Source organism: Cajanus cajan, chromosome 3 (assembly GCF_000230855.2).
Source record: "Cajanus cajan strain Asha chromosome 3, NIPB_CcT2T_4, whole genome shotgun sequence".
In the NCBI taxonomy this organism is placed as follows: domain Eukaryota; kingdom Viridiplantae; phylum Streptophyta; class Magnoliopsida; order Fabales; family Fabaceae; genus Cajanus; species Cajanus cajan.
This window is the reverse complement of record NC_138519.1, coordinates 80,881,058-80,894,154: the sequence shown is the minus strand read 5'-3', so window position 1 is coordinate 80,894,154 and position 13,097 is coordinate 80,881,058. Positions and strand designations below refer to the sequence as shown.

The window sequence follows — 13,097 nt, the reverse complement described above, 5'->3', positions numbered from 1 at the left end:
TTATACATAAGTTAATTTTAATTTATTAAAAAAATTATTTTATTTTTATTATAAGTATTTGTAAAAAAAATAGCCTAAACAGACTCTAAATAGGATTGACTATCTATATAAAAAAAAGTAAAATGTAAAATAAAATAGTTTCCGATCTTTCCACACTATTTTCTATTATTTTTATATTTTCCTTGTATGATAATTGATAAAAGTCAAATAATTATGTCTTTTGACCTGGAGATTGAAAGGTCTATTCTAAAAACACAAATCCGCCTGGTTCTCATAATTAATTCTTGTAATGTTAAAGTAATGTTTGAACAACCTAATTTACATTCTATGAATACATATTAGATCCAGAAATTTTAGATAGTAAGGATAATATTTATTTATATATTATAGTATTAAAAATTTTATGTATAATTTTTATAGACATAAATATATATTATAATTATTTTTTACAAGTTTTTATATCTAAAATTATAATTAAAGATGAAAATAAATTAAGTCAGACTATATTTTATTATAATTTAGTAGGTTTGGACCTAACTTTATTTAAAAATATATATCCTAAGTATGACTTATTTATCTATCAGACATTTTTTAAGTGTTTGGGTACAATCTTAAAGACCTATTTTATAATAATTTAATACTATTCAAAATATAAAAATAAGTGTTAAATTTTATAAAAATCAAGTTTAATTTATTTATGATATAAACATGTTTTTAATATCTAATATATATTTTTATAATATCAAAATGTTGAATATATAATGTAAAAAAGTTATCATATAAAAATACATTACTTATTATTAAAAAATATTTATATTTATATTATAATTACAATATATATTATATATTGTTAAAATGTGTGTATATAATTTAAAGTGATACAAAATATATATCAATAAAACTTATTCAAAATCGATACTAAAAATATATATAAATATATATTAAATAAATAAATTTATGCTTATATATTATATTTATAATATTATTTTTTTATGTAACTATATATAATATTAATAATATTTATTTATTTACTGTTTTATATAAAATAATAATGCGTATAAGAAGATAATCATTTCTGTGAAAGTAAAGCAAGGAGACAGCTCATTCAATAATTTTGAATGATTGGTGTCCAAAAAAAAAGAATAGAATGATTAAAATTGAAAAGAATGGATGGGTATTAAAAGAGCAATGTAATGAATGGTAGCGTACAAGTATGCACTAACTCCAAGCGTGTGGTTCAGCGATAGGGGTTGATCCACACTTAAGTAAGGTTAGGGGTTCGAATCTTGCCTATGTATGCAGCCGCGTTAAATTTTGGGGCCAGCTATCCCACCTTTTGAGGTGCCTCCAACGTAGCGAAAAGATTAGTCACTGCTGTCGGCGGTAGATACTTCCAGGGACGAACCAAAAAGCGTAGCAGTATGTACCGAAAACCTAATGAAAACCCACGGACCAAGTAAGCGCGGCTCTGCAACGGCTTTAGTTCAAGTGGGCCCGCCACAGCATTATTGCACTGTTCAATTCAACATAAATATTTTAAAACTTTTATTAATCGATTACAAATAAAATTTCTTCTATATTTTTTTCCCTATTTCAAATTTTAGGTTAGTTTTAAGATCAGCTTTTTCCTTATGTAAATTCTAAGAATTTTTAACCAAATTTATATACATCAGAACTATTTTTTATTTAAATCTAACATTGGAGCATTTTGACGTAGATAGTTTGTTGTAAGATTTTTTTCATATAAAAATTTCAAAATGAGTTTTTAATCAATAAAACATATAAGTTAATTTATACTATAACTTTATATTTATTATTATAATATTTCATGAAAATGTAATACAAAAGTATATTGACAATATATAGAAAATAAATTCGTATTTTTAATATTTATGTTGCAAAGTTATGTCACGAGAATAAGACATTTTGTTTTGGTTATCTTTCTTTACCAAATGTATTATCTTAATTAACATGTGATTAGTTAAAATGGAATTGAGTTTGAATATTTTAATCATAACATTATGTTTAAGTATTATAGATGAAAAAAAATATACTTAAGAAAAGATATCACTACAAATGACAATTTTGTTATTCAACTGATAATAGTTAATTACAAAAAAAATCTATAAAATCAGCGTATTCTTAATGAATTTTATTATACATATCATAATGTTTGATGACATTATATTTAATTTTTATTTGTCTTACTATAAATATTTTAATCATTAATAAAGTTCATAAATATTTTATATTTATAATATAATAAAAAGAAAATTAATTTTATTTGCGTTATTGTAATTGTCACTGACCAATTTTTTTATATTTATAATTAGTTACTTAGCAAAAATCTATAAGGAAAAAGGAAGAAAAATCATGAATATAGATGGAATAAAGATATTTGGATTTGCGCAGCAGTGGAACAGAGGCAATGATGAGTGCAAAGTATGACAGAATGGGGGAGGGCAACACAGTGCCTCACTCAGCGCAACACAACAACAAACCAATGACGAACATTCAAGCACAACAAGGAAGAATTTTATTTCATAGAAAAATAAGCCTAACTCAAGTGTAAGAGGAGGATTACTTTTTACTTGTAAATTAAATAATTGTCTAATTTTTAGTTAATGTGAGTGTAAGATTTGAATTTTTTTAATATATTTTCTCATGTTTAGTATTATTAAAATGATAATGTTTTTTTTAATACACCCTCTCATGTTTATGATGCATATATCAATGATAGGTGATCGATCCATTTTAAGAATTTAGGATAATTCTGATATCATCTTAGAATAATAGATTTAAACTTAATTTAATTCTACAAAATTGACTTGTAAGGTGAAGATTACTTTCTACTTATATATTATTAATTATCTAATTTTTAGTTAACGTGACACTTGAATTTTTTCTAATAATAATATGATGGTAGAAGGTGTATTATATTGATATACAAATTATATTTATAAATATGGTGCAAAAGGTGCACTATATTGTTATACAAATTAGATTAGATTTTTTTTTTCCTATACGAGTATTTCCCAGCCCATTATTAGGCCAGAGATATTTGGGATACCGTAACTGTCGTTTAGTCGAAAGATTTTGTACATAGTGGATTCAAACATAAGATTTTTTCGCTAAATAAATCATATCTAATAACGTGTGAGCATAAAGTGTATGAGTGCTACACCAATCCATTAGTTACTACCTTTCTTAATTTTTTTTTTCATTATTAAAGATCATTCTTTGTCAAATATTGTAATTATTTCTTTTAAGAGTTTGACATATATCAAATATGTGGATATGTATTCCCAGTTTAAATTTTTTGTAATTGCAAGAGTTAAGATTTAGATCTTAATCCTAACTCCCATCTAAGAAGTATTTTTATAACTCATTTAAAAATTATAAAATAATTATTTTGCATTTGGTTTAAACTACAATTAAAAAAATTGGCTTTGAAACAAATATATAGAGTTCAAAATTTATAAAAAAAATATGATTTGCAGATTTTTTTTAGGAAAATGATATAAATGAGATCATACGAAAAGTTGAAGATTAATTCCTGTACCTGCCTGAGGGTACACTCGTAATCTTCAGGGGAATATAAGGACCGAACGAGAGCTTTAGGTGGATTCTTCGGAGGGGGAGGTACCTGCAAAAGATACTCCGATGCTTAAGTCAGTGTGGGCACGATTTTCTAGGGTAATGAATGAACAGTGACATACCTTGTTACGTGTGACCTATTTATAGCATCTGACATGGGCCTGAGCGTGATGGGCCCTCTCAGATATTTACCAAATTAGGTAATACGGTACTAATTGGTCGTTTAGGCTTTAATCATGTACTTACCTTTCTTGATTGTGATTACTTGTTATGACTTGCTTAACCCTTCGGCAAGAGGCCGAGCCGGCTAATCAATACTAGTCGGAACGGCAAATGACCGAACCGTCTAGTCCGTATACGGCAGCCTGTATACTTCCGGTATGTTCTATGTCGGAACGGTACCTGACCGAGCCGACTCGATGAATGATGATGGTCCATATTTGCATTAACCAGACTGATGTCGGTTCTCGGCCTCATGCCGAGCCGACGTTGATGGTGATGCTTGTACGTGGCTATGCATGGGTGTCTGACGAAATGGCACGTGTTGGCCCACGTGACCGATACGGTCTCTCCGGTACACAAGCCCCCCAGCCTTTGAGGAACGAAGCGACGCGAAAGGTTAATGAAATAAAAAGAGGATTTTTCAGTCGGTGTCGTGAAGAAGAAGCTAAGGGTTACAACTGATGGTGGGATATGAAGGGTTGTAACCGTTGGGTATTTGATGGCGTACGCGAGAAGTTATGGTGGGAAGCGAAGGGATATAACCGTTGGTCATTAATGACGCATGCAAAGTTGCGGCGGGAGGCGAAGGGTTGTGTCCGTTGGGCATTAATGACGCATGCGAAGAGTCGCGTATCCTGAACCGTTGGATCTAGATGATCCAACGGTATGCACGAGGGGGTGTCGTTTCAGGTGCTCATTAGAGACGCCTATAAATAAGGGTAAGGATGTGAGGGTTCTTTCGTGCGAATTCATTAGCTGTTCCGAGCCGAAGTTGTTTGGAAGCGTTTTGAGTATTATCAACGATAGGTCAAGCTCAACCATCAGGTACGTAATGGCTAATTTGGGTGTTGTTAACATTGACTCTTCTGGGGACGAAGGGGAATCTAGGTTAAGGGCGACGCCGAACCGGGATGCACCATCGGCTTCGGCATCTAATGGGGACAATTCCGTGGAGTCGGCTTCTGGGTCCGGTCATTCTCAAAGTGGGAGTGATTCGGCATCAGCTGTAGGTTCCGATGAGCAACCTAGTCGGGGTGGAGAATCATCAAGAGTGTTCCCTCCGATATCAACTCCAGGATATTCATGGGTGCACGGTGAGGTTGGTAGTGTATACTCTCGGTATACAAGTAAAAAATCTCTGGTGGATTTTGTATCGGCCGTGAAGTTTTTGGACTTTCCTAAAGATGAGGAGCCTTCTGCCATCTTCTTTCAACCATGCCGAGGCGACGGGGTGTCCAATCCGGATTTTGTTTATTTGAGTCAGGGGACTTCTAAATACCCCTTTTTCTATGTGTATGATTATATGTTCCGGGATTTGAAGATATCTCTCCCATTTGACAATTACTTCATGGGTATACTTCGGCTTTTGAATGTGGCGCCGAGTCAACTTCACCCGAACACCTGGGCCGCTATGCAAGGGTTCAGGCATTTGTGTCTGGGTCTCGGTCTTTCTCCTACTCCACATCTATTTTTGCATTTCTATACTTCTCGGCCGACGAGGAAGGCCAAGTGGCTGTCTTTGATTCGCCACAGTGATTGTCTACTACAACCTTTCACCACCTCCTACAAAAAATTTAAAGTGGGATTTATGAAGGTGATGATTCGGCCGGAACCAGGGAATAAGTATTTCTTTGACGCTGAGGGAAATCCACTATTTCCCTTCTACTGGACCCAGAAGCCGCGCAAGTATGACACGGTTTCCAAGTCACGCATGTCCCCAGAGGAGAGAGGAAGTCTTGATTTTTTAAACAAGTTGCCTCGGCCCTTACCATGTCGTCCTCTTGTCCGATTGTTTGATTCGGCCGATGTGGTCGAAGAATTAATCGGTATGGTATTTTTCCTACTTGTTTGAATTCAAGTGTTATCATTGATTTTGACTAATGATGTGCAGGTATAATGGTGGCTCATGATGATTTGGATATCCGCAACTTGCTTCGGAACCAACTTGCATCGAATACCGCGAATAGGCCTGCGCCCGCCGCGCGCGTGAATCAACCAGCTGGTCAAGGTAGCGGGGTCGGACCCACGTCTCGGCCGAAGAAGACCACCCGGCCCCAACCTGAAAAAAGAAGGCCTGACTCTAGGGCCGAGGAGGAGAGTCGCCGGGCAAAACAGCGCCGAGTAGCCAGCCCCCCTGTTCCCGAAAGCTTGTCGGCACCAAGTTTCTTGGCTGGCAATGTTAACGCTCAGGATTTCCTGAGTCAAGACCTGACCTCTGAGGTAGGCCAGGGGCTGCTGAGCCGAATGAGTTCGGCGCAGAAATGGAGCTTCTTTTGTGAGTTCCAAGTGCGCGCTGTGGCCATGGCACAGAGTATTGTCATGCAGCCGAACGGTGAGGCTGACGAGTTGCGCAAACAGCTAGCTGAGCAGGAGAAGTCTCTTCAAGAGACACTGGCTGCTTTAACCGACGCCCAGACGGCTAGTAGCAAGTACCAGGCCGAGATGGATCGCCGAGGAAGAACCGCTGATGACTTGGCCTTAAAGGTACAGTGTCTCGAACTTGCTCTGAAGGGCGAGACTGATAAGGTGACAGCTCTGAGCAAGGAGCTGGATGCTGAAAAGGCTGCCTTTGGTGCTTATCAGGAAAAGGCGCGCGCCAAGGTTCTCAGTCAGCATCAGGCCGGTTTTGCTCAAGCTGCTCGGCAGGCTTGCTACTTCGGCGAATTTCCTCCTGACTTCCACCTGGACATGACAAAAGATTTTTTCCAAGGGAAGTTGGTGGATATGACCTCCATTCCACCTGATCAGGAAGCCGACGAGGAGGCTCCGGCTCGGCCAGCTGGGCCTAACGAAGAGGAGACTCTGAACGAGGAGGCTGCGCCTGAGGATGGTCCAGTTCAGGGGGAGGTAGAAGTAGTGTCTTAAATTTTTTTTTTTTTTTTTTTTTTTTTTTGTATTATGGGGCCGATAGCGCCTATTGATAATGTACCCTTCTCTTTTAATGAAATTTCTCCGTTCTTTATGTTATAACTGGCGTGAACTCTTGTGGTGATTAACAACTTAATTTGCGTGAGCCGTCTCCTTGGTCGAGAGATATCTCGGGAAGGAAGACTTGAATAATTTAATTAAAGCCACATCCTTGGCCGAGAGATATCTCGGGAGGGAAGACTTGAATAATTAAAGTCACATCCTTGGCCGAGAGACATCTCGGGAGGGAAGACTTGAATAATTAATTAAAGCCACATCCTTGGCCGAGAGATATCTCGGGAGGGAAGACTTGAATAATTTAATTAAAGCCACATCCTTGGCCGAGAGATATCTCGGGAGGGAAGACTTGAATAATTTAATTAAAGCCACATCCTTGGCCGAGAGATATCTCGGGAGAGAAGACCTGAATAATTTAATTAAAGCCACATCCTTGGCCGAGAGATATCTCGGGAGGGAAGACTTGAATAATTTAATTAAAGCCACATCCTTGGCCGAGAGATATCTCGGGAGGGAAGACTTGAATAATTTAATTAAAGCCACATCCTTGGCCGAGAGATATCTCGGGAGGGAAGACTTGAATAATTAATTAAAGCCACATCCTTGGCCGAGAGATATCTCGGGAGGGAAGACTTGAATAATTTAATTAAAGCCACATCCTTGGCCGAGAGATATCTCGGGCGGGAAGACTTGAATAATTAATTAAAGCATGAGTGATTGAATCGTGTTGTTATTGATAAATGGATGCCTCGTTAAAAACCTTGCCGGCCAAAACCTCTTTTCACTATTTTTTAAGAGGGAAAAAGACCGGTTCAAGGAAAAGAGTGCACCCTTACAACGTTTACAAGTTTGTGAAATAGACAACTAGCTATAGTAAGTCTTCAAGTGCGTAGAGTTCCATGTTCGTGGGAGGACTTTGCCGGATAACTCCTCCAACTTGTATGCCCTGTTATGAAGAGCGTGGCGCACTCGAAACGGGCCGTCCCAATTGGCTGCCAGTTTGCCCTCAGACGGGTTGCGCCTTGCCGAGCCGGTTGCCCTCCATACAAGATCTCCGTCATGAAATGTTCTTGGTTTGAGGTTAGAATTGAAGCGCCGACTCATGCGTTGCTTGCATGCTTCGGCTACTACCTGCGAATTGTCCCGTACTTCCTCAAGAACATCTAGTTCGGCCCGAAGAGATGTGTCATTGGAGTCCTCTTGAAAATGTTGTCGTCTGAATGATGGCTCCCCTACTTCAACCGGTATCATTGCGTCGGCACCATATGTTAGGCGAAAGGGGGTTTCTTTAGTGGTGGACTGTGGTGTGCACCGGTATGCCCAGAGGACTTCTGGTAATTCATCAGCCCATACTCCTTTTGCTGAGCCGAGTCTTCTTTTCAGTTCGGTAAGGATAACCTTGTTGGCCGCTTCGGCCTGGCCATTCGACTGAGGGTGCTCAACCGATGTGAACCTGTGCCGAATGCCAAGGTTTTCGAGGAATGAGTTGAACCTTTTGTCCGTGAATTGGAGACCGTTATCTGAAATGATGGCATATGGGATGCCGAAACGGGTGATGATGTTCTTCCATACAAACTTTTGGACGTTAGCAGCAGAGATGCAAGCAAGTGGTTCGGCCTCAATCCATTTTGTGAAGTAATCTACTGCCACGAGAAGGAACTTAACTTGTCCCCTCGCCATGGGGAATGGGCCAAGTACGTCAATTCCCCATAACGCAAACGGCCATGGAGAGCTGATACTGTGTAGTTCGGCGGCCGAGGCATGGATTAGATTCCCATGCCGTTGACACTGTATGCACCTCTTAACAAACTCAGCACAATCTCCTTTTAGAGTCGGCCAATAATATCCGGCTCGTGATACCTTTGCCGCAAGAGTTCGGCCTCCGGAATGGGATCCGCAGATGCCTTCGTGAATTTCCCTCATCACATAGTCGGCCTGGAGATTGTCAATACACTTAAGCAACGGGGTGGAGAATCCGCGCCTGTAGAGTTCGCCGGCTATGATGGAGTACCGAGCTGCTTGGGTTCGCAATTTTCTGGCTTCCACCGAATCAGTTGGCAATTCTCCCTGGAGGATGAAGTTCCGAATAGGAGTCAGCCAGCTTGGAACTTCGACCTCGGCAGCCATGCACTCGACGGCCACACTTGGAGAGGGGACTTCGAGGTGAATTGTTGTTCTTAGCTGTCCTGGCTTTCTGGTGCTGGCGAGCCGAGCTAACTGATCGGCTCGTTCGTTGTTACTTCTTGGAATATGCCGAATTTGAACCTCGGTGAAATCATCTTTGAGTTTTCGGAAGAGGTGATAATACTGCAACAAATTAGCATCTTTGACTTGAAAGTTGTCGTTGACTTGTTCGGCAACTACTTTCGAGTCGGTCCAGCATATAACCTTCTTAACATTCATCTCTGTTGCTAGTCTAAGTCCGGCTATTAAAGCTTCATACTCGGCCTGGTTATTGGACGCGCGGAAGCCGAACCGAAGGGATTGCTCAATTGTGATGCCCGAAGGATTAGCGAGGATTATGCCCGCACCACTACCTTGGGCGTTAGATGATCCATCCACATGAAGGATCCAAGGTTGGTCTTCGAAAGATCCTGGAGGAGTGAGCTCATTGACGAAATCTACCAAGTGTTGTGATTTAATAGGGCCCCTTGGCTCGAAGGATATGTCAAATTCAGATAACTCAACCGACCACGCCATCATTCGGCCGGCAATTTCTGGCTTCCGAAGGACCTTTGCGATCGGACAGTCGGTTCGGACGACAACCTTATGGCTTTGGAAGTACTGTCTCAACCGTCGGGCGGCGTAGACGAGTCCTAGGGCAACCTTCTCGAGCAATTGATAACGTCGCTCGGCGTCCTGCAACGTCCGACTAATAAAATAGATGAGCTGTTGACCTTGGTTTTCTTGCATCATAACGGCACTGATGGAGCTGTCCGAAACCGACAAATAGATAATCATATCTGCATCGACGACCGGTTTACATAATACTGGGGGCATGCCGAGCCGGTTTTTAAACTGCTGAAAAGCTTCTTCACACCCTTGGGTCCATTTGAATCGTTCCGTTTTCTTCAGCAAGAGTAGGATCGGCCCGGCAATCTCGGCTAAACAGGGAAGGAAGCGAGACAACGAAGTGAGCCGTTCGGCTAACTTTTGAACCTCTTTCAACGTTGTCGGACTTTTCATGTCCAAGATGGCTTGGCATTTATTCGGATTCGCCTCAATGCCTCTGTTGGATAGCATGAATCCCAAGAACTTGCCGCCCGAAACTCCAAACACACATTTCTCGGGGTTGAGTCTCATCTGATGTTGCCGAAGCGCCTGGAACACTCGGCCAAGTCATGCGTATGTGCCGATACATCACTTGATTTTACCACCATATCATCAACATATACTTCCATGCTTCGGCCGATCTGGTTGTGGAAGATTTTATTCATCAAACGTTGATATGTGGCCCCGGCATTTTTTAATCCGAACGGCATCACCCGGTAACAGTAATTGGCTGTTTCGGTGATGAATGCAGTTTTTTCTTCGTCTTGGGGGTGCATCCGGATCTGGTTGTATCCCGAGTAAGCATCCAGAAAAGACAAGAATTTGTGGCCGGATGCCCCATCGACGAGCCGATCGATGTTCGGGAGTGGGTAGGCGTCTTTTGGGCAAGCTTTATTTAAATTGGTATAATCGGTGCACATACGCCATTTCCCATTTGACTTTCTAACCATGACCACGTTAGCCAGCCAAGTCGTGTAGTGCACCTCTCGGATAAACTGAGCGTCTAGCAACTTGGTCACCTCTGCTTCGATGGCGGTTTTTCTTTCTTCCCCCGTTTTCCGGCGCCGTTGAGCAATCGGCCTAGCCTCTTTGCTAACGGAGAGCTTGTGGCACAGGAAATTGGGGTCAATGCCAGGCATATCAGATGGGTGCCAAGCGAACAAGTCTCTATTCTCGAGGACCACACGCTGAATGGCTAGGCGCTCCCCTTCGGTTAAATAGGTTCCCAAGTAAGTAACTTGGGATTTTGTCGTTCCTACTTGGAAGGGTTGTTTATCTTCAATGGGCTCTACCCTCTCCTCCTGATCGATTCGTGGATCGAGGTCGATGGCCGACTGTTGCGAAACCGAGTGCACCCTTCTCGGTTCGGTTGGCTCCTCCATTCTCGGCAACCTTAAGCTACTAAAATAACATTCGCGCGCCGTTTTCTGGTCAGCGTGTATGGTGACGATTCGTCCGGACTCAGCCGGGAACTTCATGGCCAGATGAGGAGTGGAGACAATGGCTCCGAGCCGATTCAAGGACGGTCGTCCTAGCAGAATATTATAAGATGTGTTGGCATGCACCACTACGTACTTGACTGGGATATCGCGGTGATCAGCTTCATCAAATCCGAACTGTGTGGACAACTTGATATACCCCTTCGTCTTCACTCGCTCACCAGAGAACCCCACCAGTGGCTCGTTGTAGGGGACCAATTCGGATTCTGGAATACCCAACTGTTTGAACGTGTTCCAGTACAAGATATCTGCCGAGCTTCCCTGATCTACCAACGTTTTACGCACAATGCAGTTATGGATTTCTACACTGATTACCATTGGGTCGTCTTGCTCCGGATCAATGCCTTTGAAATCGGCTTCGGTAAAGGTGATAGTAGGTAATTGCCGACGGACTGTTTCAACGGCGTGAACATGCCAAACGGCCCGTAGATGCCTCCGTTGCGATGAGGAAGATGAGCCACCACCAGCAAATCCACCTGCTATGGTATTGATGACTCGCCGAGGCTGTGACGAGGGTTCGACATCTCGTCTTTCTCTGGACCGGCTCCGTTCTCTATACTGACGTGGTTCCATTCTCCTTTGCTCAGGGTCATGCCGTCTTGACCGGTCGGCGTGCCGAGTTGTGTGCGGTCGGTCGATGAAACCCTGTAGCTGGCCTTGTTTGATTAGGTCTTCGATCTTGTCTTTTAAAGCCGCGCATTCTTCTGTCGAATGCCCCCGATTGCGGTGGTAGCGGCAAGATTTTGTTGTGTCGGCCCTGGGGGGGGTCGAAGCTCGTTTTGGAACGGCCAACACGTCCGAGGCCAGCGCTTGCTCGAGTATGGCTGCTCTGTTAGTGTTAAGTGGTGTGTACTGGGAATACCTTGGGCCACGAGGGGGTCTCTCCCGAGGTACCAATTCTTTCGGGCGACCTCGGAAATTATTCTCGACTGGCCTTTCAGGCTTTGCCGCTACTTCTGCTCTAGCTTGGTTGCGGAACTCAGCTAGCTCCTCCATTTGCATATACTTATCGGCTCGTCGCCGAAGGTCATCCATGTCGGATGGTGGCTTCTTGCAAATACTGTTGGCGAAGGGACCTGGCTTCAAGGCGGTAGTCAGATGATGCAGGGCGACGGCCGGGTTTAGGTCTCGGATTTCCAATGCCGCCTTGTTGAATCGGCTCATGAATGTCCGAAGGGATTCCTTTTTCTCCTGACGAATGCTTACCAGAGCCAACGAGGTCAGTTGGTGAGGCCTACTGGTAGCAAACTGAATTGTGAATTGGGAGGCCAATGTACTAAACGAATCAATTGAGTTGGCCGGAAGCCGAGTGAACCAACTCAGAGCTCGTCCTTTTAGCGATGTTGGGAAAATTCGACATAGGGCGGCATCATCGGTTGTGCTTAAAGTGACTTGAGTCAAGAACACATCTACGTGTTCATCGGGATCAGTGGTCCCATCGTACTTGTCGAGAGGCAACGACTTCCAATGATCAAGAAGCGCGGTCTGCATGATATTTGATGTAAAGGGATGCCGATGTGCTCCGGCCGGCATCGGCAGTATCGGCCTACTAGCTGAAGCATGAGCGGATGGGGTGGCAATAGAGGTGTGGTTGGCAGGGGTGTGGTGTCCGTGTGAATGAAACGACCCCTGAGTATGGGTCGTCTCGGATGGTTTCCATGTGGGATCTCGGTATTGGTTTTTCAGGGCAGCATTCTCTTCTCTCAATGCAGCCATTTCGGCGGCATCTCTCTCTCGCTGCTGTTTCATGGCAATCATTTCCTCTTTCATTTGTCGTACCACATTGGTCAAGTTTGTCTCCTCTACCGTTTCGGCCCCGGACTGATGCTCCTCCTCGGACTGGTGTTCAGCGTTAGTCTTCCTTGTCTTCACCATGACGTCGAAACAGTGCTGGATACGTCTTTCTCGAGAGCTATCGGTTCGGCCCCACGGTGGGCGCCAAAATGTACCTGCTTGAGGGTACACTCGTAATCTTCAGGGGAATATGAGGACCGAACGAGAGCTTTAGGTGGATTCTTCGGAGGGGGAGGTACCTGCAAAAGATACTTCGATGCTTAAGTCAGTGTGGGCACGATTTTCTAG

General features: G+C 42.3%; 2 protein-coding genes across 2 annotated transcripts; both read right to left on the bottom strand.

The window, feature by feature from the left end:
• Window positions 1-7,608: 7,608 nt before the first annotated feature.
• LOC109817414 (transposon Ty3-I Gag-Pol polyprotein) lies at window positions 7,609-10,047 on the bottom strand. The gene has a single exon (XM_020382682.2). The coding sequence runs from the start codon at window positions 10,045-10,047 to the stop codon at window positions 7,609-7,611; it is 2,439 nt and encodes an 812-aa protein (XP_020238271.2).
• LOC145956487 (uncharacterized) lies at window positions 10,044-12,890 on the bottom strand. The gene has a single exon (XM_083072093.1). The coding sequence runs from the start codon at window positions 12,888-12,890 to the stop codon at window positions 10,044-10,046; it is 2,847 nt and encodes a 948-aa protein (XP_082928219.1).
• Between the last annotated feature and the right edge of the window lie 207 nt (window positions 12,891-13,097).

Bases quoted from the DNA above. Each gene is read 5' to 3' on its own strand.
- LOC109817414 (XM_020382682.2), bottom strand. From the start codon at position 10,047: ATGAGACTCAACCCCGAGAAATGTGTGTTTGGAGTTTCGGGCGGCAAG.
- LOC145956487 (XM_083072093.1), bottom strand. From the start codon at position 12,890: ATGGTGAAGACAAGGAAGACTAACGCTGAACACCAGTCCGAGGAGGAG.